Consider the following 27,278-nt stretch of genomic DNA (forward strand, 5'->3'; position numbering starts at 1 on the left):
CAGCAGCTGCCCTGCGTGGCTGTCTCACCTGGATGGTGACAGGACTGTCGATGTCCTTCCTGTAGAAGATCACCTGGGTGTTGAAGACGGGGTTGGTGGTGTTGTGCTGCACCGGGGAGCGCCTGCTTTGGTTGTCACACTTGATGAGCACATAGGGATCTGCTCCTGGAACACAATCAGCAGCACAGCTCTGGGGACACAGGATGGCAGCTGAGACAATCCCCTCCTGTGCCTGGCAGCAGCGCTGCCACTGAGCACAGGACAGGGCATCAGAGCAAGTCACAGCCACTGCTCCCTGTCCAGGTGAAAACACAGAATCATGGCATGATTTGGGTTGGGAGGGACCTTAAAGACCATCCAGTTCCACTCCCTGCCGTGGGCAGGGACACCTTCCACTGTCCCAGGTTGCTCCAAGCCCTGTCCAACCTGGCCTTGGACACTTCCAGGGATGCAGGGGCAGCCACAGCTTCTCTGGGCACCCTGTGCCAGGGCCTCACAGGGAACAATTTCTCCCTAATATCCCATCTAAACCTCATACATGACCCCTTGCAACTGTTCAACATTTTAGGAATTCTTTGTTGGTTTTACACTGAACATGTTTATCTCTTATTAAAGTTGATATTTTCTTTCCTTTCCAATAAGGAGCAAGAACCGATTTGGAAACACCTGTCTTTAAATTCAAATAGAATGGGCCATTCCACTTTCTAATTAACTTTCAATTAAACAAAGTTTAAAAAGTTTTGTATTTCAACACAACTATCTCTGTCCATTTCTGTTGTTAATGACAGAATATCAGGTTTTTTTCCACACCTTGTTACCTCTCAGATACAGATTTTAAATAAACCTTGAGCATCTATAAGTCTAAGTCAGGCTCGTGATAGTTTCTAACACACATTTTTTAACCATCTACTCAATAATGCCACCACAGCCAGAAGGCAGCACAACTTTAGGCAACTTCAGCTTTTTAACAATCCCTACCCAGATGATTTCTCTCCAACACATCCCTCATTTACAAGATCAGGTATCAACATCTCACACGAACAAACCACAAAACAGCTGCATCCAAACCAGACGCAACCACGTACAAGGCAGACAGAGATTTTTCCATCTGCTGCTCCGTGGTTACACCTGGCCAGAGCTGCCGAGGGCCGTTTCCCTGAGAACCCCTCACAGTTCCATGGCAGGTAGCAGGATATTGGCTTTGCTGATGGGCAATTGCCTTCCGTGTCACTGAACGTGCGAATTCAGCTCTGGGGCATGGGGTGGCACCGCACTGCCTGATCAGGGGTGGAAAAGCTGCCCTCTTTGCAAAGCGATTTGGAAAATGGATCTGATTAAAACGGGGTCTTGCCTGGCACCCCAATGGTGTTAACAGCTTTGTCCGAGGGCAAAGAGCAGAGCAACACCCGATCATTAACAGTAATTAAGAGACAGCGAGCATAAAGAGGGGTGGGGAAAGGACACAGAGCTTAAAGAGGTGACAGGCACATCTGCTGGAGGGATGAGGGAGCAGTTAACGAGGGGACTCCCAAGTGGCAGGAAAGAGAATATTTGAAGGAAACATTCAAATTCTCAGCAAGACCTCGAGAAACAGAGGGAGGTAGAAGACGGACACAAAATGTTCCTGCACGGCACGACCCCATGATGGCAGTGCTGGATGGGTCAGTTGTTTTAGGAAAACTGGCTCCAATTCCAGAACAAAAGGAAGAAATGGGAGAGCACAGGGGGGATCAGATGTTCTCAGCTATGCATGGCCCAGTTCCGTGCCTGGTTTATTTACAGGACAAATGAAAAACAGAAAGGTCTGCTAGAGTGGAAAAGCAATGTCCTGGTATTGGCCATGAGCTGGGGATGAAACTGGAGCTGCTACTCAGGAAAGGGCTCTGGCAGTGGAAGGAGGGCTGGGTTCAGCTCTGGGGCACATAAATGGCTCCAGCTCTGCCCTGAACCCCACAAGAGCTCTCTTACCTCAGTCCTGGCCATGCTGCTGCTTTGGGAAGTTGTAAAAAAGAACAGTGCATAGGAAAATGTGTGAATCTGTAAAAGCCAGAAACACCTGAACAGTAATGACATTTCTAAGGCTTAAAGAAATCTGTGATCAGTAGTCTAAGGCTTACTTTTTGGGTTTTTGAGAACTGCACTGAGGATCTAACACCCACATCCTTCAGCACTGTACCAAAGCAAAAGGAAATGGAAAACATTCTTGAGGGAATGTTCCCAGATGCATTCCCTCTCCTCTCTACTGCTCTTACCAGCACCCAGAGAGCTCTGACACCCTCAGCCGCTGGAAAAGGGCACGGGACAAACAGCAGACACAGTGCTGAGACAAAAGCACTGCCCTGGCAATCACAGCAAGTTGTTTTGCCTCTTACAGGTGAATCTCTGCTTCTCCTTCCTTCTGCTTCTCAGGCTGCTCCCAAGGCAGCTTCCACTACAGATTCTCTGCTTCCAGGGCTGTCACATACCACGGGCCTCAACACTCAGCTTAGAATATAAGTGGTGAAAGACAACTAAGTATGCAAATCCAACATGGAATGTCAGTAGGAAGATTTAAAGGTGCAAAAGCTGATGTGTTCTCAAAGAGAAACTCGGGAAAAAGGCCTGACAGACAGTAGTGAGAGCAATTTTTGAAACATTTAAAGGCTTGGGAATGAGAGATGAAAAATCCTCAAGCACAAAGAGCTTCCTCATCATCCTGCAGACCTGCCCCCATGCTTGACTCCCAGACAGCTGGATCCACTTCAGAACACACTAACTTGGAGAGAGGTACTTCCACAAGGAGCATCCAGGACTGAGTCTGGGCCGTTATTCCTGACAACAGCAAACCATCCATTATTTTGTCCAGACAGGGCAATGGATCAAAGACAGCACCACGGGGAGTTCTCCAATAAACATTTAAAATAAAGATTAAATAAACTTCCTCTGGCCAGGAGCAGGGCTCTGATGACAAGCAGCACTGAGCTACGCAATCCTCATTCTCCTTCAGTTTTGTTTATGCAGTTACTCAGAAATTTGTACTGAGCACAACTCTGAGATGACAGCGATGGGCTTTTGTGAAGATCAGTGCACTCCAGTCTCAAATCCCTGAGCTCTAGTGATACAAAAAAGGTATCTCTGTTCAGGCTGCCCTTACTTTCTGCACCTGCATAGCCCCAGTGTCAGGGTCTAGAGACATCCTGATGTTTTCAGGGCAGTTTGCCAGTCTCAGTCCTCAGAAGCTCCAGAATGAAGCATTTAGAAAACACGTAATCCTGACAGAAGAACCTTACTAATCTCCACAATTAGCTCTTCAGGAGGGTCTGGCTACTCCTGCCCAGTTATGCACCTGCCCAGAACTTGCTGCTTGCATCCCCATATTCATCTGATCTCTCCACTCATAAATCCTCTGCGTGGATAATTTCTGACTGCTTACATATCAACCCAAATCGTCTTTAGAGGACTGAAAAGCCAATTCCACTCTTCCAGACTCTTTTTCCACTTACCTCCTGATCTGTCTTGCTTCTGCAAACCCTCTGCAGAGTGGACTTTGATTTGGGTGACTCTGCGTGGGTAGCCACAAAGAAGACTCCAACACGTCATTTTAGGCCTATCTGCCTTCAGCTCCCTGAAAAATCATGGAAAAGGCAACCAAAGCAAAGAATGTCAAGCAAACAATCAATGGTTGTGGAAATCTGGTGTTTTTAGAATATGAGATTTGTAGTTTTTTCCTCATCTGCCATTTTTGAATTCTGTGGTGCAAAAATGACAGATTTAAGAAATAAAAATAGAGCAAAGCAAAGTAAAACAGATTTGTGTTATCTTTGGCGTGGGAGCAAAAGTGGTGAAAAAACCCCAGTTTTAAATAAGGGAAAATACTATCAAATCAAGAAATAAATTCAGTGGGTCTGATTCATGAAGCACTGGTTCTACTTTTGCAGCAGCCACTGGTTTCAGAGGAGATGGTCACAGAAACAACAAGTATCAGCTGTAACCACAAGCACCAGTGCTCGGTGTCCTGACCTGGCCACTACAAGACCCAAACAAAAAAGCCAAAAGACCCTAAATTAATTGTCCATGAGGTCCCTAACTAAACATCTCCTGATTGTAGGAACCCAGAGTGCCAAGAACATTTCTCTGCCTGTTTTTAAGGGTTCTTACCCCCCTGAACAACACTGTTTTAGCTTCAAACCTTGGAAAAAATTACCAACAGTCAGACAAGAACTAGAAAATACAGTGGTGTGAATTAGGTGATAGACTACTATGTAAGATTGTCACAGGGTGAAAAATTCAGAGGTTTTGGGCTTCTCTTTGTAGTAAATAGATAAGAGTTAAAAATATCAAAATGGAGGATTGTTGTTGTTCTCTAGACCTTCTTCTCCTTCTTCTACTACTCCATGTTCTGCAGTAGAAGTAGTTTGGAATGATTGGATAGAGAATTCTGCAGTTCCTAGTCGTGTTACTGAATAATTGGTAAGAAACTGAAAATAATGTACATTTTTAGTAACTATTGGTTAAAATATCTTTAAAAGGCTGCGTAAATCTTGATAATTGGCTCTCACTCCTACTTTTCCTCCTTCCATGCTGTACCTGGGTCATGCTAGTGGCTCAGTTCCTCTGATAAAACTTAATAAACAACGATCTGGAAGCATTGAAACTACAGAAGACGCCTCGCTTTATCTTTTAAACTCCTTGCAAGGACTTTCAGCAAATTCTCTCCCATCAGGAGAGACTCGATTTACGACATTGTAAAGTGTCACCTGACCATGCACAAACCTGGAGATTCTCAGAGGTGCCCCTGATGTCTCCAGGGCCATTTCTGGAGCCACATGAGCCAGCGAGTCGGAGGTGTTGGAGGACAACCAGGCAACCCCTTCCACGGAGCTGCAGCCTGTGGGCTGTGAGTGCCACCCACCTGAGTTTTGAGGGCACATCTGTGTAGAGCCTCAGGATAAACCTTGTAGGGACCCCTGGGATGTAGGTGGTTGGGATGAGCACGTAGCGGCCTTGCTGGAGGGTCCTCCTCAGGAACACGCTGCGTGTGTTGGAGTAGGGAGACGTGGCCACTCTCTCCTGCACCGTGAGCTTGTGCAGCCTGTACCTTCTGTTATCCTCCACCTGCAGCGGGAGAGGGACTAATGCCAGCAGGGATAGCAGGGCTAACAGGCAGGATTCTCCCTGAGCACCACACAGCTTTTCATGGCCATAAAACACAACGTGCAGTAAAGACAAATCATTCGGCAAGTGTTTTCTCATCCGTTTAAGCCGTGGCAGGTGAAAGTTTGGGGCTGGCAAAGACAGGAACCCACTAAAAGAGGTGGGATGCTACTGCAGAGCTTGGAACACTTCCAGAGATGGACACACACCCTGAGGACTGCACCTGCTCAGACAAGGCTGAGATCCCTCTGCCTCCTTTCCCTAGCGTGGAGAGAGCACTCCAGCCTTTCACAGCAGGCTCCCAATCCAGATGCACACAGCTGTATTTTCCTTGCCCTTTCCTGAATGCAAAAGCCACAGAATAACCATTCATGTTTTGTTCTAAGCCTTCAAGTTGTGCTTAACTCTTAACATCCTCTCCAGGGGACTGGTATTTGCCAGAGCACAGTTAAAACCTAAAGCCTTCTCTCGAGCAGCTCTTGGGGCAAAGGCAGCCCTTCATTCTTTTCTGGCACTTCTCTTCCAAAGGCCTTTAGTCATGCTAATGAGCCTGGTGTGTTAGAATGTGTCTAAAATAGAAAAATTATTGATCAGAAATAAAAATAGAGCCCTGAAACTTTTATGAAGGTGTGATTTTCAAGCCTTTCCAAATTGCAGGCATGAACAAGACAAGGTAAATATTCTGCTTTCTGCAATGACACTTTTCAATATACGTGGTTAACAGGTGATTGGCAAATGAGTAGGTGTGATGCAGATGTCAGCATGTCTAACCAACAGGGTAGGGACACAGATTTAATGTAGTCCCAGGAGCTGTAGCAACAGATGACAGGATTACCCCAATCCTCAGTGAAAGAGCAGAAAAATTGCTGTTTCTTCACTTCCCTCCTTCTCTGAGTCTGGGTGTTTTCATTTTACTCAATTGGCCCTGAGAGTGCAATTAAATTACCTTTTGGGAGCCCTGTGGTTCCTTTTCCCATATATTCATTTCCTGCTCACTACTCCAGCTTTTGAAAACACTCTTTTTTTCTAAGTGGCAACAGAAAAACTGCAGACTTTTCAACCTCATTCACCTGGCTGTATTTGCTGATGAAATGGAGGCAGAAGCCTCCAGTGAGGAGAAAAAACCTTCCACGTTTTAGGCATCAATATTATTTTGCCTTTCTCTAGAAAGCTTGGGGGTAGGAGAAGCACTTAAAATTCTTTTGCAAGGGGCAAAACCGACTTATTTCAAATAAATGAAATTTAATCAAATAGAGTTTGAATTGAACTAAATTCAGTTTAGTTCCCATGGCCTGTGCAATGCCAGCTCTGTGCAGTGCCCACAGGCAGAGCCAGACCCCAGGATAATCCTGGCTCTGTCTGCCAGAGATCTCACTGTCAGGATAAAGCAGTGTTAAACAAACTGAACAAGCTCTGCACCAGGAGTTTGGCTGCCTACCTTGAGTATTTCAAAGCCAATTGTGATGTTGTCTCCTTTCCCTTCTTTCTTGTACTTGCGGCGATCCTCCTGCTGTAAGGAGACCAACACTTTGTCCTCGGCCTTCTTAACATCAAAGATGTACTGGGAGGAGAGAGAAGAGAGAAGAGCTGTTGGAATTGCCTCAGGAGACTGAGGGTAAAGCCATCACCAGGGGAATATGTGCATACAAAGGGGGCAAATGGAAATACATCTGGGGGAGGAAGGAGAGTTCTCCACGTAACAGATATTGCCAGCAATTCACAGGTGGAAAATTAATGCTAATAATAAGGATCTTAAAACCAAAAGTATCAGGCAAATAAAAGGTATTGATGAAAATGGTAATCCTAGTGATAGGACATGGGGGAATGGCCTTAAGCTGAAGGAAGGTGGGTTTAGAGCAGGTATTAGGAAGAAATTCTTCCCTGTGAGGGTGGGGAGGCCCTGGCACAGGGTGCCCAGAGAAGCTCTGGCTGCCCCTGGATCCCTGGAAGTGTCCAAAGCCAGGTTGGATGGAGCTTGGAGCACCCTGGGATATTGGAAGGTGTCCCTGCCCATGGCAGGGGGTGGAATGGGATGAGCTTTAAGGTCCCTCCCAACCAAAACCATTCCGTGAATCTGATTCACATAAAGGACAGCCTGGGATGAAGCTATGAAATAACTGGAGTCAGCAGAGAATACCTCATTTGAAAGCAAAAGACAAAAGATTAAATTTATCTAGCTATAAATCAGGAGTGAGATTTAAAAAATAAACTAACAGACTCCACATGGGGTCTTAGATAATTTTTGATTCTTCTTTTACCTCAACAGTGCCTGTAAATTTCAAACATCTTTATATAGGGCCTGCAAATGAAGGAATCTTTCAAATCATAGTTTAAAAGGCACTTTGTTCTGCATCTACCGTTCCTATTTAATGTAAGAATGACACGAATGCTAATTTTGGACTTCTCAGTTTTCCTGAATACCCAGTAAAAAACAGCTAAGAAAGACTCCTGCACCTTTAACATGCAAATATTTTATCCAAACTGTTCACAGGAAACTTGAGTCAACTTGGGTTTAAGACAAATCAAAGGAATTTATCTCAAGTTTAAGCAGCAGTTCCCACCTTACTAAATCAGATATTACTAAAAATCACTACCAGACCAGTTCATAAGTAAGTATGAATGAAAGAAGGTCAGACAGGTGTTTCTTTATATGACAAGGAATTAAATTAATTTGTTCATTATTAGAGACTCCTTTAAATTTTGCTTTGTGCATGCAGAGGGCAAACCTGAGTTGTCAGTGGGGGGAAGAGGACATTATTTACCCCAAGTTTAGACAGATGCTGTACTCTTCCATCCTCAAAGACATTTAAATGTGAAGAAAATAAATAGAAACATAAACCTGCAGCAGTGCACAGATGGGTACCACGTGCACCACATGTTCAGATTTAAGCTGGAATTCCCTGCAGCACGGAGAGGAATATCATCATTGGTTCTGTTCCCTCCTCCCTTCTCCTTCGATTGCTGCTAAAAAGCAAATTATTGAGCTTTGCTCTGAGGTAGATACTGAGCTTGCCTTGGTTACAGACCCATCCACATCCCTCTGCCTTAGAGCTTTGCTGAACAAGGCCCCGTCCCAAGCTCTTATTTGAGTTCTGTGTCACCTATTGCAGCAGAGAAAGCACAGGGCCCTGGAGAGTCCATGGGGTTGTAAGGAGCCTCTGCAGAGAGAACCTAAAAAGTGAGATATGAACGTGCAGCAACACCCTCTAAGGCACATTTTAATTCTTGTCCCTGTTGAACCATATGCAGGGTGACCCCCTCAGCGTGTTCCAAGGCCATGGAGGGGTGGGAGGAGAACAAGTGGAACCAGGAAAGCTCTCCTGGTCTGATGACAGCTCTGCAGCTGTGACCTTCTTCTGATGACACTTCAGCTGTCTTAATGGGTAATGATCTAGAAGTCAGCAGGTGACTGTAGAACACACATAGACTTGGCTTAAATTGCCTTATCAAAAGGGACTGGAAGTGTCACAATCCCTCTCTGCACAGATAAACCTCGAAGGAGGCCTCAGTGCTGGGACAACAGAGAGATTATCTCTAGATTATGGTGGTGTGTGCCAGAGTAATCTGTAATGGCTCTAAGATAACATAAATGCGTTCCAGCACTGCTGCTAAGAGCCTTTTAATCAACTGGCCCAGAGATAACACTGGGATACAGAGGCCTTCCATCGCATCAAGCACTGCACTCAGCTGGAACTGAGTATTTTGTTCTCTGTGACAGCTAAACACTTACAAATGAGACCAGACAAGCAGTTGGAAAACATCCAGACTCTTACAGGGCAATACCTGAATTAAATCACCCTCTGGAAATGAGGCACTGACAGAAGGCAGAGCAGTGAAGAACTGCAGGGTGAGCTGGGAATCTGAGATGTGATCTGAGCAGCAGAGGCTGCACTGCTCCAGCACCCTGCTCTGAAAACAGAGGGTGCAGGCAGAAACCTCCCTTAAGTGCAGAGAAGCAGATCCAAAACCATCTCTAGATAATCTGGACAGAAAGGGGAATTTTCAAAGTACTAACAGAGTAAGTGGCCAGATCCCATGGACAGTAACTGAAATTTTATGCCTGAATTTGCATGTGCTGGGATGAAAACACACCTCAAGGAGAAGGGCAGGAAGGTGGGAAAGGGAGTAGGAGTGGATGAACAGCTAAACTGAATAGCTTGAAATGACCAGGAAGGAAAATTCTGTAATGCTGATGAGAGGCTGAGCCTGGGGAAGAGACCAGGTACTTCCAGAATCTTACATTCATTCCAAGGGATACTAACTAAATACAGTGGATCAAATCCCCGGGCTGTTTAAGGATGTTAAGTGAGTTCTGTCATTAGAAAATCAGACTTGTTGCCTTTCAAAGACTGGGAAACTGAAAGAAGTCCAGGCAGGACATCAATAATTCCATTGTGTGTGTGACTCACCAGCCCCAAACATGATCAGTCCTAAATAAATATCTAAACCCTTCTGAGAAATTGCACCAAAATCACTGAAACATGCAGTACCCAGCACACTCCCAGGGCAATGAGATTTTTGTCTAGCACTCACTGCCAACTCCTGAACAGGGTGGATACTTCAGGAGCCCCAGCTAAAGTGGCTACACTTCAATACCTCACAAAACACAGGGATTCCCACTGCGGGTTCTGAAGGAAGGTCTATCTGTTATCAAATACCTCACAAAACACACCTGGGGGTTCTGAAGGAAGGTCTCTCTGTTATCAAATACCTCACAAAACACACCTGGGGGTTCTGAAGGAAGGTCTCTCTGTTATCAAAGCAGCCTCCAGAGCGGTTCAGCAGGGGCTCTGGATGCTTTGCCCAAGCCCCATAGATAATTTCCTTCTCCCAGGTCTTGTGGAGGCTGAAGTAGGAGGTGTTCACGGTCCGGCAGATGTCCACATCCGTGAAATTCTTACACCAGTCCTCAAACGTCATCCTGCTCCAAGGAACGCCAGGGAAGTAATGGTTTGTTTAAAAATCAACAGTGATACTCATGCAAAGAGCCAAAACAACACACAAAATCTTCCAGTAATTTGATGAGGAGGCATTGCTCAGCTGTCCACGGGACAAACTGATTCACTGGAAAGCTTTCCATGTGGAAATACTTGTGAAGCCACAATCACAGAGTCTTAGAGCTTAATTCAGAGCAGTATCACTCAGGGGGTTTGGTCACATCTGGATCTGTTCTGTTGCATCTCCTAAGCCTAAAGGACAGGTTGAAGCTCCCAGGCTGGATTTGATAACACATTTTATAAAGGCCAAAGAGAACACCTGCAATTAAAGCAGGATCCACGCCTCATTATTAGAGTCCTTACTGTCACATCTGCCCCTGAGCACGACTCAAACCTCTGCACTCTGGACAGAGCTTTTATTCAACCCCATCTCATCTGTGCCTGCTAAAGGAACAGGCTGGACTGCAGAGCAACTGAAAAACTGCTTGGGTCTCTGAATTACCATCATGGCCTGGCTTATTAATGGCCCAGAGCCAAACCCTGCAGCTGCCAGTCCTGACAAAGCCAACAGAATTCTTTTCACACTGAGCCGTGCCAGCTCACTTGATGCAATATTGATCGTCTGCTGGAGAAGCTGCTGGGCTAAGGATCTAAGCTTTAAGCAAGGTTAAAATTACTAGAGCTCTAGAGATTGTATAGAGAATGAACACTTCTCATTCCCATGCTGGAAAACATCAACAAATATCAAAATTCACTGGCTGCAACTCTATTTATAGATGCCTCAGCCATGGCTGACCTACAGACAGGCACAGCAGGCAATAAACAGGGCTGTCAGTGTGTTCAATATTTGGCATTGTGTCATGTAAACCAGCAGGTGTTCTCCTGGTTTCTGAGAGATTGTCCTAAATATAGACAATATTGAGAGCCACTAATTTTGTTTTACTAGTTTTAAATCCATTTTTATTATTCTTCCCTGTCATCCCTTGGGAATTTGAAAGAAACAGACCTTGGGATAATTTTATCCCCATCTGTTTTTGGAGCTGTTAAATGGCAGATTAATGACAGTTACTCAGGGTAGCCAGTGTCTCCAAAGCCTTCACATCATTCCCACTCACCAGAACTCTCCATCATTCTTAACAGTGAGCCCCAAGTTCTTGCACTCAGAATCGCTGACTTTCTTCCACTCTTCAGAACTAAAAGAAGAAAAAAAAAAAGAAAAAGAAAAAAACAATAACAAAGATGATTACTAACTTAAATTAAAAGCTCTCACCTGGAAAAAAAATGGAAGTAAAAATCTCTTCTGGTCCATGATTTTAAAAGGAATATCAGAGTACAGAAAGGGCAGGTGATATTCATGAAGAAAATGTGAGGCTTTCAGGAGGAGTTTTAAAACATTAATTGATTTGAAAGCTACTAACAAAGAAAGAGATGAATAGGAAATGGGCACAACTAGAGCAGAATCTTATTGATTTTCTTTGTCACACCCTCCATTAGGACTCTTAAACACTTAAACAGCTGGTTTCCAAGGTCACAGGAGATTGACTCAGTTCCCTGAAGGCCCCTCAAATGAAACCTGCTTTTCCTCCTCGGGAGATTATTGAACGCTTCACTTAGAGCAGAGTATTCTCTTTGTCTTTTAATCACCTAAATAAAACAGGCCTGAGGTCAGAGATTTCCCCAGGGAGCCTTTGAGAACAAACTGCTGGAGCCTGAGCACAGTGTCCAGTTTCCAGAGGAACATTACAGTGCACAGCCCCTTCAGTGCCTCCACAGCCCCTGCAGGCACCTGCTGCTGCAGGGGAGCACACCCCCAAAATTCCAGCAGCCTCCTGCTGAAACCCAACCACAGATCCCATCCCTGATGGGTTACACCAGACAAACAGAGCCACGACTCCTCACTGCCTCTCCAAAAGCACTTGGAGGCTGAAGCTGAAGGTGGCTGGCAGGAGGGAAGGGAGGCTGCCCACCATAACAGACATTTTCTTTAACTATTTGGAAATTGTCGATTTAGTTCTGTTAGACCAAAAGCCATGGGCCACTGTCAGAGGCCTCAGTGCTGGCACGAGTGGCAGCTGTGTCAGACAGAGTCTAGTGGAGAACCCCAAGGGCTCAGCTTCAACAGGACACAGTAGCTCTTTTGTGCATTCTTTGCACTTCACCCAGACCAATCTCTCTGAAAGTAGCAGATTTTTGCTAGCTAAAGCATGGATTAGAAGAAATTAATATGCTGTTGTTGAGAACACTGCATTGTTAAATACTAAATCCTGGCTGGTGAGCCCAGTGCTGAACTGTCACACGTTTTCATGTATAAATCACCCATGATGGAATACCTCCCCCCCTGCAATCACTTCTGGTGCTGTGGACGTGCCTGCTAAACCCATGGCCCACATGAAAATTCATTAGAAAATGAATTAGAAAGAAATTAGAAAGAAATCACAAATATGGCACTTTTACAGCATTTTTCACCCGCCACTTGAATTATCTAAAATCCAATTTTACCATCCCCAGCAGCTGGAAATGACAGATGAGAAACTGAGTCACAGACACAGTCTGGTGAAGCTGGGAACAAGCCTCATGTTCTTGACTCATGAGCTGTTTTTCTTCCAGTGTGCCAGAAGAATGATGTAAACAGTAAATAAGGTCCAGGGAGCCATAAACTCCTCCAGGACGTGCTCATTTTCTCAGAGGAAAATGGGCAGAGATGGCACAGAGGTTGAGTCTCCCTGAGTACAGGGGGGTCTCACCAGTGTTTATCCACAAATTCCAGTGGCCCCAGCACAGCTTCACCCCTTTGCCACTGGGTTTGCAGCTCTTACCTGTCGCTCCAAGCACCGTGCCATTCTTTTTTCCCCCAGGGATTCCTCAGCCTGATCATGAACAGCTTTTCTGCCTTGAAGGAGAACACGAGCCTCTCCCCCAGACGCAGCTTCCTGATGGCAGTCACGGAGTAGGCATGGCCCACAATAAGCCCCATCTCTGTCTCTGCTTCACTGGGACGGCCAGGGGACTCCTTGGGCACGAAGAATGACAATTGAACAAAAAGAACTCACATCTCTGAGGAACCTGGCAGCTCCAAGTTCAAGGGGAAGGACAAGGAGAGCTTGTTTTCCTTCCTGAGTGATTTGAAAATAGCAGAATCAGAACGAGGGGCTCACTAGGCTGGGGTTGGGCAGGATAGCGCCAGACAATTCCAGAGCACAGGGGAATCCTGCCTGCTGCAGCCAGTCTGTCTCGTCCTGGCCTCAGAGTTGGAGACAGGGCTGATGGACAACCTTTACCAGCCCTTTCAAAATCTTGTCCTTTTTAAAAAATGGCTTTTCTGGATGCTGATGCCCAGGCTCTCTGGGGGTGTCCTCACCTGGACACTCAGGAATTTAGCTGGTGAGTCCAATGGTTGCTCTTGTGTTGGAATAAATTTGACACCCAGGAAGAACTACTGGCAGTGGGTAAAAATGGGAGAACACAGGCAAAGGCAAAAAAACTTCCAAGCCATTTGTGAAGCCTGTCCTGTAGCTCACTCAGTCCTGGCAGGGCTCTCTTATGTGGCAAAGGGAAGATCTGTAGGGTGCTTTAGGAACTAGGTTTGCCCATCATAAACTCCACATAAGAATCCCAGTTTGCAGCAGTGGACAGGCTGGCCCTAAACTGTCCCTAAACTAACCCTAAACTGTCCCTAAACTAACCCTAAACTGTCCCTAAACTAATCCTAAACTGTCCTGTTGGATGATGTAGGCCTGATCAAATGCTGATCTAAGAATACATAAAAGTAGCCAAGCTCTGAAAAAGAGCACAATTTCATTTAATGCATCCAAATCTCCTGATCTAAACCCAGAAAAGCAGCATCATACAAAGATGCTGGAGTTGTTTTGATGGTCCTGGATCCAGATTCTCCACACCTTCACTGAATCCAGCCAAGCCATCCTTGAGTCTGTCTTGTCTATATTGGGCTATCACCCATAGGGCCTGGAGACACTCATTCCCTTGGACATCAAGGAAAGAAGATTTGACTCAGTGCAGATCCTTTTAATTACCTAATTAATGCTCGATCAAGCCTTGGCTGTGGTGGAGAGAGCAAGAGGTATGGTCTCTTGGTGTTACTAATGCAAATATTTAAATACAAATATATTATTTATAATTTATCATTATGCATTAATATAGTAGTATAAACATACGAATATTTAAATATAAATGAGGACTTAGCAGAGTTATGAAATGCACATAGTACTTCCTCAGATATTTTTACCCCTTTCAAAATCTAACTGGTCTAAACAGACAAGGTCCTTGTCCTAAGGCAAATGTTGCACTGATATAACAGTGCCCAGTCTCCAAAGGTAAGAAATCATATTAAAAAAAAAAAGAGAGAGGGGAAAAGAGAAATTTCTGTCAAATTGGAACTGACAGATGGTCTGGCAACTGTGAGAGTCTCACCCAGCCCTCTGTGCCTCTCGCTGACAGCAGCTCCCAAAGAATCAGCTCAAGTGTTCCACCCAGACTGGCTGACATTCCCACTGGCTCTGGGCTCCCTCCAGTGTCACACTTTCACTCGCATTCTTCACAACTAAAAGCAAACAAGGAATCCTTGACAGCACGGGAGTCTGTAACTTCTCCTGCTGCCTTTGTTATCCCCCAGGCTTTTCTCACTGCTGGCCTTTCCCACCTCATTCCAAAAATATTTATTTATTTATCTATTCAAATGAGATATTTAAACATCTCCTGTCTGTTCCCATTTCCACATGGTGATGCTCAGGGCCATTTTGTAATCCAAGGAAAATGATGACATGTTCGTAAGGCAGCAATGAAGCCACTTGAGTATTAAATATTCCACACCTAGCAAGCTCCACTGTGTGTATAATACATCAAAAAATGACAAATGCAGGCAAACTTAGGAATGGCCTCTCTGTAATCAATGTTTAGAAGCATTTGTGTTTAATTTGGCAGGCAGAAACATAATGCCAGGCATCAGTGAAAGCATTACAACTGCCTAATTAATTGCTTTTTAAAATACAGCTCCCTGTACTGAGTCTATCCCCTCACCAGATCCATGTTAAGAAACAGAAGTGCCTTAGCATTTGGGAGCAACCTATCATTCCAGAAACAACATCTGCAGTAACAATTCACACCAGGAAGTCTGCTCTGCCAGCCTGGTCTGAGCAAATCAGACAGAATTCTTCCAAATAAAAATTCAGGCCTTACAAAAGAAAGGTAAAACAAAACTCAAAGACCTTGACGATTTTGTTTCTGAGCTGTTTCCTGAGGTTGCTGCAAGGGACAGTTCAGGAGTCCTGCTCTGTCCCAGGTTAGTCCCAGATTAGGTTAAAGTTTGTGTCCCAGAAGGTGCCAGGACAGTGCATGGCCAGGGCCAGCTAAACAGGTAACATTGTCAGGAACCTCCAAACACAGCTGATTTTCTGTTGTTCTTAACAACTCCACAACTCTCCTGATACTCCCAAGAATTTCTGAATGAATCATCTTCGTTTCACAGATGGGGAAATGAAAGCAAAGCGTTTAAGTGATTTAACTAAGATCAGCCTCAGCTAAGGTCTTAAACTGAAGCAGGGCCCATGGGAGGAAGATGCTGAAGTGCACTTAGTGCCAACCCTGCAAATCCCAGAAAATGATCCCTTTTCTGTGGGCTGCTGGGTTAATCGTCCATGATAAATGATTTGAAAAATCATTTTAAAGCAATCTTTTAGGAAATATTCAGGTGCCGTGGCAGTTTGTCAGCCCTTCACATGTGAGAACAGCTTTGGACAAGGTGAGAATTTCAGCACTACCCCATCAGGGCCTGACATTATACAGAAGGGGAGTTCAGCCCAGTTTGTCACTGGTTTGCCCCTGTCTACTGACTATGGGAACCTCAGGGCCATGGCCTGCTAATGTGGGCACTGAGTTACCTGCCTCACAGGCAAGTTCTACAGGTTAATTATTGTCAAACAGCATCACCTGAATGACCAGGTGAGCTCAGCCTTGCAGCTCAGCTCCACTGATATCCTGACTGCACTGGCACAATCAAAGTCAAGAAGTCTCAGCAGCTCAGTGCCAGAACTGTTTTCTCTAAAGAGATTTCTCTAAGAAATAAAGCAATTGAATGCAGCCATCTGCTCTGTAAATTAGGATGGATTTATCTCAGGTCAACTCACAACTGTGACCATTCAGAAAGAACAGCAACTCAGACACACAGTGAAGTGGCAGCACAAGCAGTTGTGATTGTATTTAGTGGCTCCTGGAGCTGTACTGGGCTGGAAGCACTTGCTAGATTTCTCCACACAAAGCTTTTCCAAACATGCAAAGGAAGGACATACTCAATGTACCAATAATGGTATTTCTTCCAGAATATTTTCATTGAAATAAACCCTTGAAATCCAGCTCTCTGTACTCACCGAAATGGAGCAGCTGATGAACCCTCCTCTTTTATGCACTTTCATCAGGTCTTCAAACAGCTTCATCTGCTCAGAAATAACCTCACCATATTTGCCCTCTGCCAAATTAATGGATTCTGCCACTGCTCCAGTGAAATCCACCAGGGCTTCTGCAGCACAGCCTCCATCCAGGGCTTGGTAGGATCCAGCCAGCCTGGAGGCAACACAGAACATTCTCAGTTTACAGGGGGCTGGGATGAGTGCTCTAATTTGGCTTGAATGTAGGGAAGATGTTTGTGTCTCACCAAGGGAAAAACAAAACAGAACAAAAAAAAGCCCAAGCAGATTGCAGATAAATCTTTCCTGGTCTCTAGGATCCTTAAGGATACTGCTGAAGTAGACTGAGTGGCACTCCTTTATGGTTTACATCCTTAACAGAGACTAAAGAAAGAGTTTTCAGTCTTTTTAAGGTTCTCTACCAGCAGCAAAACTAAAAACTATGGAAAGTCTGATAGAACTGAAAGACAAAAAGAACAGGGACAACACTGAGGACTACAAGGACAACAAACCAGCTCATACTTAGCATAAGCTTTCTCCAGCAGAGCGCTCCAGAGCTCGTTTCTCACGTTGGAACGGCAGTAGATCAGCTCCCCGTTCTGAGTTGGCAGCAGATCATCAACCACCACCTCCGTCCACTCTCCAAAGCGCCAGAAGCGGAAACGGAAAATCCCAGCGTATTTCCCTGGGTTTTTAGCGTCCCATTCCTGCTCCTTATAGTCTGGAATCACCTGAGAAAGCGTGGAAGGGGAGGTTCAGCAAGTGCCCTGTGTGGAGTTTATTCCCGGGGCAGACTGCTCTGGAACACGGGCCGTGCTGGCATTCAGCTCCATGAGCAGCTGACCCTACACAGATGAAGCAGTGAAAAGAGAGAGTGAATTTGGTACACAGTGAAACACAGCCCCACTTCAAAGAATATTGCAGGAAAGTGAAATTCATACTGATCCGCAGAGAGAGATAAAAAGAACCCGCTGCGCTCTCCGGCTTTGTTCTGTCTGTTCTTGGGTGCTCAGTGTGGAGTGAGGAGGTCTCATAACATGAAAAATAAACTGTTAAAGAAAGGGAAGATTTGAATCCACCAAAACTCACCCCTTATTAATCCTAGAGAGGAAAACAGTAGCTGATAGGCAGGGAAACAACCAAGGTTGGCCTGCTTTATTTGCTTTATTTCTTGCACCACACACATCAGTCACCCACCTGCTGCCAGAGGCTTTTCCTCAGAGCCAGGCAGGAGCACGCAGCCACAAACCAGCAGTTCCCCAGCCTGCCCTGGTGGAAGTCGTGGGAGCTCATTCCATTCACAAATAGGTGGGGGTCTTCACAGAGGTCCTGGCAAAGCAAACCAGAGATTACTGGAGACTCCACCCCAGAAATGATCACACCATCCTTCCAGTCAAGAAAAGCAGCAGGAAATGATGCTGCTGACACCTGAGCTCTGAGCTTCTCCTTTCTTCACTGCCACACTGGAAACCCTCCTTCAGCAACAGCCTGAGTTACTGCAATGACCCCAACCCCACAGGAGGAAGAGAATACCTCTTTGTGAAGCACCTTTTATTCTCTGGGTCTCGTAATTCTCATGGATCGGGTTCCTGTTAGAACATTTTGTTCCTCCTTTCCTGGCTCCATCTCTATTCACGTGCAGATTCCCAGAGAGCATGGCTGGATCTTCCTGGGATGTCTCCTTGCTCCTCCCTGGCTTTCCCCTTGCACTAAAGGGAGCACCTCCAGTTCCACGGACCCTGGGGAAGCCACACGGGTGCATTTTGCAGCAGTGATGTGTTTGTTCCCAAGAAATCCTTGGCAGAGGTGTTCTGCTGAATGGAGAGGGAACCTCCCACAAACACTTCAGCAAACAGGTAATGGGACCATCCTTAACTGGTGTGGAACCTGCTGGGTTCAACCCAGTGACTGCTCCTGACACTCTCCTGTCAGTCACTGCCCTTCCTCACTGGCTGAGAGGATGGCAAAGCAGGCAGTGGTAGGAAATTCTGCTCTTTCACAGTTTAATCACCCAAAATTTCAACCCTGTGGAAATGATCCTATGTCCAAGCATTAGAAATGCAGAATAAATAACTCCCTCTCACCTCAAAATGGCAGGAGACCCCAGATTTCCTGCAGTCTGTCCTGTTTGCCATCAGCAGCAGAGGAAGGAGCTGTGCTCCGTACCTATGGATTCCCTCTGCCCTTTGGTAATTAAAGATGATGATCCCAAAATAGCAGGGGTGCAACCCAAGCCTGGCTACAGACTAGAGACGCATCTCTCTGATGTGGCTCTGACAAATCAGTGCCAGGTGACCACATTTCCAGAGCAAAGAACCACCTCAGTGCTCAGCTGATGGTTTTCCTGGGCTGGTTTAGCCAATGGCACCTGAAGTCAGCTCACAGCATGGAATTCATGGAGCTGCAGCCGTTTTCCTTAAGAAAATTATATTTTTGGCATGAGACTTCTCTCATTAAATAACAGCTGACATTTTAAATGCCTTTTGGGAAACAAGCAACTGATCATTACGTGACACTGATCTTCTGTCAGGAATTCTCACGTGTGTCTGCACTTAGGGAAAATTCAAAGCTTATTAAGAGACCTGAACAAAAACCTGGATAACAAAACGGTGCCCAGGAGGAAAACTGGCCATGTACAAGATGCTCATCAGCATCATGGACAGGTCCATTCAGCCTCCCTGGATGCTCTGATATGGAATGGCAGCAGGACCTCCAGGCTGGCACTTCAGATGATGTAAATCCACCCACTTGCAGGGGTTGACATCACTTGGCTACTTGGCCTTCATGGTGGTAGCACACATCCCACATCCACGTGGGCTAGATTCCAGTTTCATATCCCATTTCCTGGCATCTCTGGCATTAGTAATTTCTAGTTTGTTTTTCCTTTCAAAATGTTATTTTGTTAGAATAGTAAACAAGGGATAAACGGAGCCATCGGGGTTAAAAGTGTCCAAACTTTTCTGTCACTGGTGGAAGCCAAAACTTTAATTAATTTTAGAAAGAAATTAAGCACTGCTGTGTATTACAAATATCTTGTTTGGTTTGTTTTGATAAAAATAACGACATTAAACTGCCATTTTTTAATTGAAGTGTGTCTCGCATCTCACGAAGTCCTCAGAGGCAAAACAGAGCAGCATGTGCCAAGTGCCAACATTTATGGATGAGATCAGCATTTGCTGACTGCTGGGGCCCAAAGCAAGCAAGGAACAGCAGAGCTCAGAAACAGCACCTCCCTGCTTCCACCAGTCACCAAATTCTCCAGGATCCTGCTTGATAAACCCTTTCTGATTAAACCACCTCAGAGTCCTGGGCTTCTGGGGCTAAAGAACAGCGTAAAAATGCCACCAATTCTGTCTCTTTTGTCATGAATTCTCTTGTCATTACAAAAGCTTCTGTGGTCACTGTCACTGCGTGGCTCAGATGAGACACAATAACACTGAGGCACAACCTAGAGCTCATTGCAGCTCTTTGCCCTCTTCTGAGCTTTGTGGTCTTCACCACTTGTGCCATATAGCAAATTCTAAGGAATACTTTTATCTATCTAAGCCACAATTCCCCCAACACAAGTTAGAAATGCGCTATTTCAATATATTATTCTGCAGTCCTTGTGAGGATCTTTAAGCGTTTCTGGTTGCTCCAAGCATGTAAAAAAATAGAAATTAAAAAAAATCACTTTTCTCTACAATGCTCCCAGCAGAGATAATTTAGGATAGTTGAGGACCCAGCCAGATACTATCAGAGGACACTGACATGAGATGTGATCCAGGCACTTCAGAAGTCCTGATCCCTTCTCTTGCTTGCTGCCTAAGCACCCAAGCTTACTTTCTCCAGCACCCTTTAAAGAATTCAGCCCTAGCATGAAAAATAATCCAACCCACCTTTGCTTGCACATAAGACCTACAGAGGCAGGCACTATCAGACTGATCTACTTAAGCCCAGTAACCATTCCTTTAAATTTTTTAAAAGCAGTTTGAATTCTGTCAGAGCTGAGAATCGTTCCCATTTTCTTCTCTTCTCCCACCCTCATATCATCCTGAGTCAGCTCCTGTAGAGACAGTGTGGGGAAGCAGGGGGAAAGGCAATTCTTTCTGAACATGGATGCAAAAATTCAGCTTTGGCTGCAGCTGACACTGAGCCAACCTCATCTAAAGGAAGGCAGCACAGACAGCACCCTGTGGTTGTGGAGCTGAAGAGGTAAATGGGATTGTCCATCTTATAATAAAGCCCAGCTGTGCTGGCATGGTCACAGAAACGCTCCCCAGACCAGGCTGTGTGCCAAGGCATTTGCAGTTAGCCCCAAGAAGCAAAACAACCAAGCCCAACTGCGCTGGATACTCCAGTGCATGCAAAAAGTCTTTTACAACCTTGTTATGGCTGAAAAAGAACCTGCCTGCAGAGTGAAAAAAGAGAAGTCACCCCTCAGGGGACAGTTCTTAGAGAAATCTCCATCCAAAGAAACCTGGGGTCAGATGTGACCTGACTGAAAAAGCCCTTGCTGAGATCAGGAAGGACTTTTGTCAGTGCTGTTACACCATGTAAACCCACAAAAGGCAGGTTTAGCCCCAGCTTTGTGTCTGTACACCCTGAGCTCGGGATGTGCAATTCCTCTGGAAACTTCATGCCCATCATCCAGCAGCATCAGCTCCTGAGAGCAAGATGACACCCAGTGCTGCTCCAACAGAAACTGAGCTACACATAAGCAAGGAGAAGAACTCCAGCCTTGTGTAAAAGAAAACTCAGCTCTCTGGGGATTGAGAAATGCTTCTTCCCCCTCCTCCCTCTCCACTAAATCCTGTTACAAAATCAAATGCATCACAGACATTTTTATAGTGTTCTTTTTTTTCCATTTTCAGTTTGGGTTAGTGGTGACTAACACTCAGTCCAGGAGTTCCAGCCTTGCCCTGCCTATGGGACACATTTATTTGGGGAGGATCTGAACCAGTGTTTTGGAAGAAAAACCCCAAAAAATTGCAATTGGGCAACATGGTGTGTATCTTGGCTGCCTCTAGGTTTCACCTGACCCCTGGAGCACTACAGCTGCTCTCTCCAGAAAGCTGACAGGGCTGGGAAGGGCTCAATGATGGGCCCTAGGGCTGACCTTTTTCTGAACCTCCTAACAAAGTGTTTGCTGCAGCCCTGCCAGTCCTCTGCCACTGCAGCCCAAAATCCACCCCAGACTGCAATGAAAGATCTGCTGTTCTCCAGGAACCCTCATACAGGAACCAATCACCTCAAGCCACCTCTTGCTGCACTACCTGAGTTCGTGATGCTACAGAACTGCAGCACATCCATGACAATTCTGGAGAAAAGCTGCCTTGTTTGAGAATAACACTTTGTTTCTCACTGAATTTACCAGAAAACTTTGCCTCCTGCCTTCTTCCCCTTGTACCTATTCCCACAATTTGTGTGATTTTTCCTCATAAGCAGCAATCAGAGATGCCATTCTTAGGACAGGATTCACCTCAGGCAACATCAAATTCTCTCAGCAAGATGTCCAAACTCCCCTGGAAGCAGTGCACAGACTTTACCCTGCCACTGCCATGGTGCTGTGACACTGGAGAGAGGCCTGTGTCTATCCTGATCATGTAAACCAATTAATTCAGAGCAATTCCAACCCCTATGAAACTTGATTTTCAGCTGTTCCAAAGCTACAGCAACTGTGACATAATGTGGGGAGAAAAAAAATTAATGGAAGTCCCAATTTAGTTGGTTAAAAATGTATATATTTAAATTTCTTGGAAAGAGTGAGAGTTTTCCATCCTAAAGGCACCATTTTGGGGTCACTAATCTGAAGTTTTCTTGGAAAATGCTATTATGAGAATTTACTCTGATTTTGAGGTGGTGATGAAAAACAGGTAAATGTAGTAACAGCATTTTAAAGAAAACCTGAATGCAGCCATGCACCAAAGCAGGGGAAATGTCTTTTATTGCATTAAATGCAGTAAAACAGGATGGTCAAGGACAAAGCCAGTCCTTAGAGCAAGTCCCTGACATCTCATCCAGGCACACCCTAACGTGGCCAAGGTCAGACAGGGGCTGTAAGGCCACTCACAGTTCATCAGACTCAAAGGCCACCCATTGTTTAGCTGCATCTTTTTATTGCTTCCTCAAAACATGTTTGTCTATCAAATTCTTGGATGAGTTCTCTCAGATGGGGAATAAAAACAGTAAGAAAAGGAGGTTGGAAAAAGTCACACACACTTTTTCACAGCACTGAACTATTCAGGACTGGACCAGTGTGGAACAAACTATTCCCAGGTCAGTACTCCTGACTGTCCAGCTCTGGTGGATGAGGAAAATATTTCCTTTGCCTGATAATGAGCATCATTTTGGCTCAGGGGCCATGATCTTGTCCAGTCTGACCTTCTGCTGTGTCTCAGGGGGCTGGCAGTGATGCAGCTGGAATTCTCCATCACTCCATTATAAGGAAGGGAATTTGCTGTTTACAAAAGAGTATCAGGCAGATTTCAGCAAAGTCACATTTATTTTCTTTATTACACTGAGTATTTTGTGGCAAAACTAAAGTCAAGTCATCCAAACGTTGTCTGGAGTGAAAATTCAGATTAGTCTGGGAGATGATTTGTTTTTCCTGCAAAGGAGATATTTCTCCCTTGCCCAGTGGCAATGCACAGACTTTAAAGGTCAAAAAGCATAAGTCTAAACACCACATTAAAGAGAATAAACCCCTTTAGCAACAAGTTCCTCCTTTCCACATCCCTTTTCCAGCAGGGTTTGCTTTCAGCCTAGGTTCCAGTACCTACTAATCATGGATTTTCTCTCAGACACTTTCTTGAGGATAAAAATCCTTTATCCTCTTCTCCCAGACTCCTCATCTCTTTCAGACAGCACCTTGAGGTGTTCTCCCACTTATTTGCTTCAAGCAAAAAGATGTTAATGCCTGGGATAACAGTTCAAGGTGTAGCCAGTGACACCTTCCAGACACACTTTTGGGGTTGTGATCCAGCCCACACCATTCTGGACTAGATGTTTGCTTCTTAACATAAAAAGAGGAGCTGTAAAATGAGATAAAGCCCTGAACATAAGACACAAGCTTCCTAGACTGTTAGATGAGTTGAGCTATATCAAATTTTGGATTTTGAATTGGTTTTTAATAGAAATTTTATTCTAGCCAGCACAACACAGTTTTGCTGAGCCTATGAAGGTCAGAGTCTATGGGAGGGTCTCTGTCCCAATATGACACATATCAGACTTAAAATTCTACTCTGGACATCCTTTCTGGCAAAGATCAGCCTTAGATGTAAACCAGAGTATTTGTCTTTCAGGAACACAGGGAGTTCCAATTCTAAGCTATAAAAATACTGCCTCAAAAGCGCCACAGCAGCATTCATTTTACTCCTGAATACTGAAAGCACTTTTTTGATTCAGCCAAATCAGTGTGTCATCTTCACAGTAACCACCAGGAAGGGTTTTATTTACACATCTTGAAAACAAACAGCAGCTTCTATCTCTAAAACATCTTCTTAGACCTTGCCTTGGGAAGATTTTCATTTAGCAATAAAGCTATCAGCATGTCTCTTCAGTGTCGAGTGGTGACACTGAAAAACCCACACCAGTGACTTCCAAAGTAAGATTATTAAGCAAAATCACCGTTGTTGTATCTGCCAGGCAATCAAGCACATGCTTCTCCCTCCATGTAGGTTCTTTTGTCTTGCACAGATGGCTATTAGAGGACTAAAATGAATTAAATATGTTTGGATAAGGTGCTATTATACAAAGTGATCTTGAGGATTTCTTCTTTCCAGCCTCAAGAGAATTTCCAGGATAAACCAGTCCGAATATGCTTTAATGTTTTTACAACCTTTGCATGTCACTTTGGATATTGTTATTATTGTGCAACTTAAATGCCCAAACCATTGAAAAGTCAGAGGAACCTGGCTGCTTTAACCACTTAAGGACTTGTAAAAATGTGGAGCTCTACCACTGTTTGAATATTCAATGAGATTCCTAGCACCATTAGTGATAATTAATTTTGGATTCTCTTCTGCTTCAACCCAAAACAAAGACTAGAGCAGATTCAGTCAGACACATCCATGGGCAAGAGCCTTTGGCTGCCTGGGAGGACTCAGCCTGTCAGGCTGTAGTCAGAATATTTACTTGGTCATGATTTTATCCCAGTTGAAGCACAGTGAGTTTCAACTTCGCGATTAAATTGTTCAGACATTTAAGAGACTCCTTGCTTGCAAAGACACAGTAAGAAACTTTTTTTCTTATCTATACCATGCTGTTTCTTTCTGTAGCTCTTGAGCTTATTTTTGATTTTCCCAATATGATCTAAATACTCTGATTTGAATTCACCACTTCATTTCAGACAAATTCCTTTGTTAAACACTAACATCAGTGCCTTCACTGAGAAATTACCCTTCTGATTTACCAGCTTAGAAATCTGGGGAATCCAAATAATCTCCCTGTTATCTTTTGCAATGACTACTGGCAGCCACAGGAATATTCACCCTGTTATCTTCTATGCTCAAAAACCCCAAACTGTTGCCAGATGCTAAAAGCAGACTTCATGGCTTGTAGTAATCATAGCAGAGCCACAGAAGTGCCACACAAAGAAATACAAACATAATTTAAAAAAAAAAGCACAGATGATTTAACAACATTAATCCCTTTATCAGTAGTTAATCGAATAATTTCCCCATTGAAAAAAATATTAGATACATAGATTTTGATTCATATATAGAATATTTTTAAATGACTTAACAAGAAAGTCCATCTTCCCTAAATGTGTATTGTAAATGCAAATATGCACCAACAATCACAAGATGGAACTAACAAAAATAGCCTTAATGAAAAATTGAAGTGTAGAAGAGCTTCTGTGTCCAACTGAAGACTTCACAATGAAATTAGGACAATCCTAAACTAATGGTACAGTCACTAAAAGATTTTTCCATTCCTCTTTTCAGAAAACCCTGTATGAGATCTCATACCAGTCTCACAACACTTCCCAGATAACACAAAGTGTTTGATTTGGAGTTACAGGTTTGAAGCTACACTCTGGGTAAAACAAAAGGGATTCAGACCTCCAGTTCCTGTTATGCTTTCAAATCACCACAAAATTTCCTTTAAAGATGAAGGTGCTCTATGAATATTTAGGAATTGCTGTGAGAACTTCATCATCTTTATTTAATCAGGGACTAACAGCTAAAGTCAAGTCAGTGAAAAACCTAGAGAAACATTTCTTAACTCTCGAAAGACTTCTCCTCAAGGAGAAGGGCCTGTTTCTAATAATGTTGAGGTTTGCCAGTGCTGCTTTTCCCTTGTCTTACAACACAAGCATTTACAGTTCAGCCATTATGCTCATCAGAGGGATGTTCATTCTTAATTTTTTGCACATTTTGGAATGTCTGCCGAAGCAGCTTAACCTGCTCTCCCTGTGTCTTCCAAGCACAGCCTCCCCCCCCGAGTGCTACAGATTTCACTCCATCCACATGCAGAGCTGCAGGGCAGATGCTCAGCTGTAAATCATCATCACTTCAGCTAAAGCAAGGGCTGATGTTGCTTTAAACAAGCAGAGGTGCAAGTCCCCTCAATCTACCTCTGTCCACAGGTTGATGCAGCTTTGGTTTGGCTCACGAGACGTTGATCATGCTTTTAGGGAAATGAATGTGCTCATTAAGACCAGGAATGAGAAATGCCATGGCTGGATTACATCTGAAATATCTGGATTACATTTGAGTTATTCCTCTTACAGTCCAGACACCAGCTGTTTTACCAGTTAGATCATGTGCCCAAATGTGAAAAGCAGCTTTTAGGCAGCTATCACTTCTGAGGAGTTTTATTCATGGAGAGCAGTCAGTGAGTGAAGGATGAGGGAGGAGAGGCCAGAGGATGAGGTACTGCATTCACATCTCCATTTAGGGAGGAAAATCAGATGTCCAAGGCTTAAATGCCCTTTATCTGGGGGGGGGAGGAGGAAACAGGCAGCAGTGATCATGCACAGCAAATGCAGCTCTGCACAAAATCTTTGCAAATGGATTATCTATAGGGTTATCCTACTGACCCAGGGAGAGCAAATCCCTGAATTTTTGCCTTTTATCAGTTCTGCAAGTGCTTCCACCAGCAGTAAACTCACAGCAGCAATAAAACTCCAAACTTGCAGACCAAAGCTCAGCCCACAGGTGGATCATTGCTAAATGAGATTTAATTTCTTGCTCATCATCACAGGACTGGAGATTTAGTACAGTCTTAGGAAAAAAACCAACCCTATTTTGATAATTATTCACTGTATCAGACTAGAAAGTGCTGTCTCCAGGCAAAACTCAGACCTCAATGAGCTTTATACAGCACAGACACTTTATTAACCAGATCTCAGGGAGCCACTTGTCCACCTCCCAAGCTCAGGAAGGGTCACTGGAGCAGGCAGTGCCCAGATGGCTTCTGGACAGCTCCAGACACAGATCCCATTTCCTGATGCTCAGGAGAAGGTCAAGGTGGCCTCTGCCACCTGCAGCACTGGCCAAAGTTCAGTGCATGAAAACCAGAAGGTAACACTTGCTCTTAACAAAATGTGTATTTCTCCTGAGGAAGGACATTTTATTTCCTGAAAGCTGGAAAAGATGTAAATTCAAAATGTTTTAGCCTTTGTGATTAAGTTAGAAACAATGCCACATACAGGCAAGACAATTCTAAAAGGTTCTTTCAGCTGTGAAGGATTTTTAAAAGCTTCTTTTCAGCCAAGAAAACATACATATTTATTTAATCTTTAAACGGAATTAATCTTGAAGGAAACATGCATTTAGATCACAGGGACACAGCATGAAATTCAAAC

General features: G+C 44.4%; 1 protein-coding gene across 4 annotated transcripts in view; it reads right to left on the reverse strand.

Moving 5' to 3' along the window:
- The window catches only part of CAPN6 (calpain 6), a 50,675-nt gene that overhangs the window by 4,135 nt on the left and 19,262 nt on the right, over positions 1 to 27,278 (reverse strand). For all 4 annotated transcript variants that reach the window (XM_048319100.1, XM_048319099.1, XM_048319102.1 and 1 more), the window contains exons 4-13: positions 17,684 to 17,815; positions 17,009 to 17,217; positions 16,451 to 16,643; positions 12,887 to 13,080; positions 11,186 to 11,263; positions 9,859 to 10,054; positions 6,572 to 6,694; positions 4,892 to 5,094; positions 3,483 to 3,604; positions 29 to 165 (exon numbers count right to left, since the gene is read on the reverse strand). In XM_048319100.1, the coding sequence (XP_048175057.1) occupies positions 29 to 165; positions 3,483 to 3,604; positions 4,892 to 5,094; positions 6,572 to 6,694; positions 9,859 to 10,054; positions 11,186 to 11,263; positions 12,887 to 13,080; positions 16,451 to 16,643; positions 17,009 to 17,217; positions 17,684 to 17,815 (1,587 nt within the window). The remainder of the gene's footprint in view (positions 1 to 28; positions 166 to 3,482; positions 3,605 to 4,891; positions 5,095 to 6,571; positions 6,695 to 9,858; positions 10,055 to 11,185; positions 11,264 to 12,886; positions 13,081 to 16,450; positions 16,644 to 17,008; positions 17,218 to 17,683; positions 17,816 to 27,278) is intronic.

Source organism: Corvus hawaiiensis, chromosome 14, assembly GCF_020740725.1.
Source record: "Corvus hawaiiensis isolate bCorHaw1 chromosome 14, bCorHaw1.pri.cur, whole genome shotgun sequence".
Classification (NCBI taxonomy): Eukaryota; Metazoa; Chordata; class Aves; order Passeriformes; family Corvidae; genus Corvus; species Corvus hawaiiensis.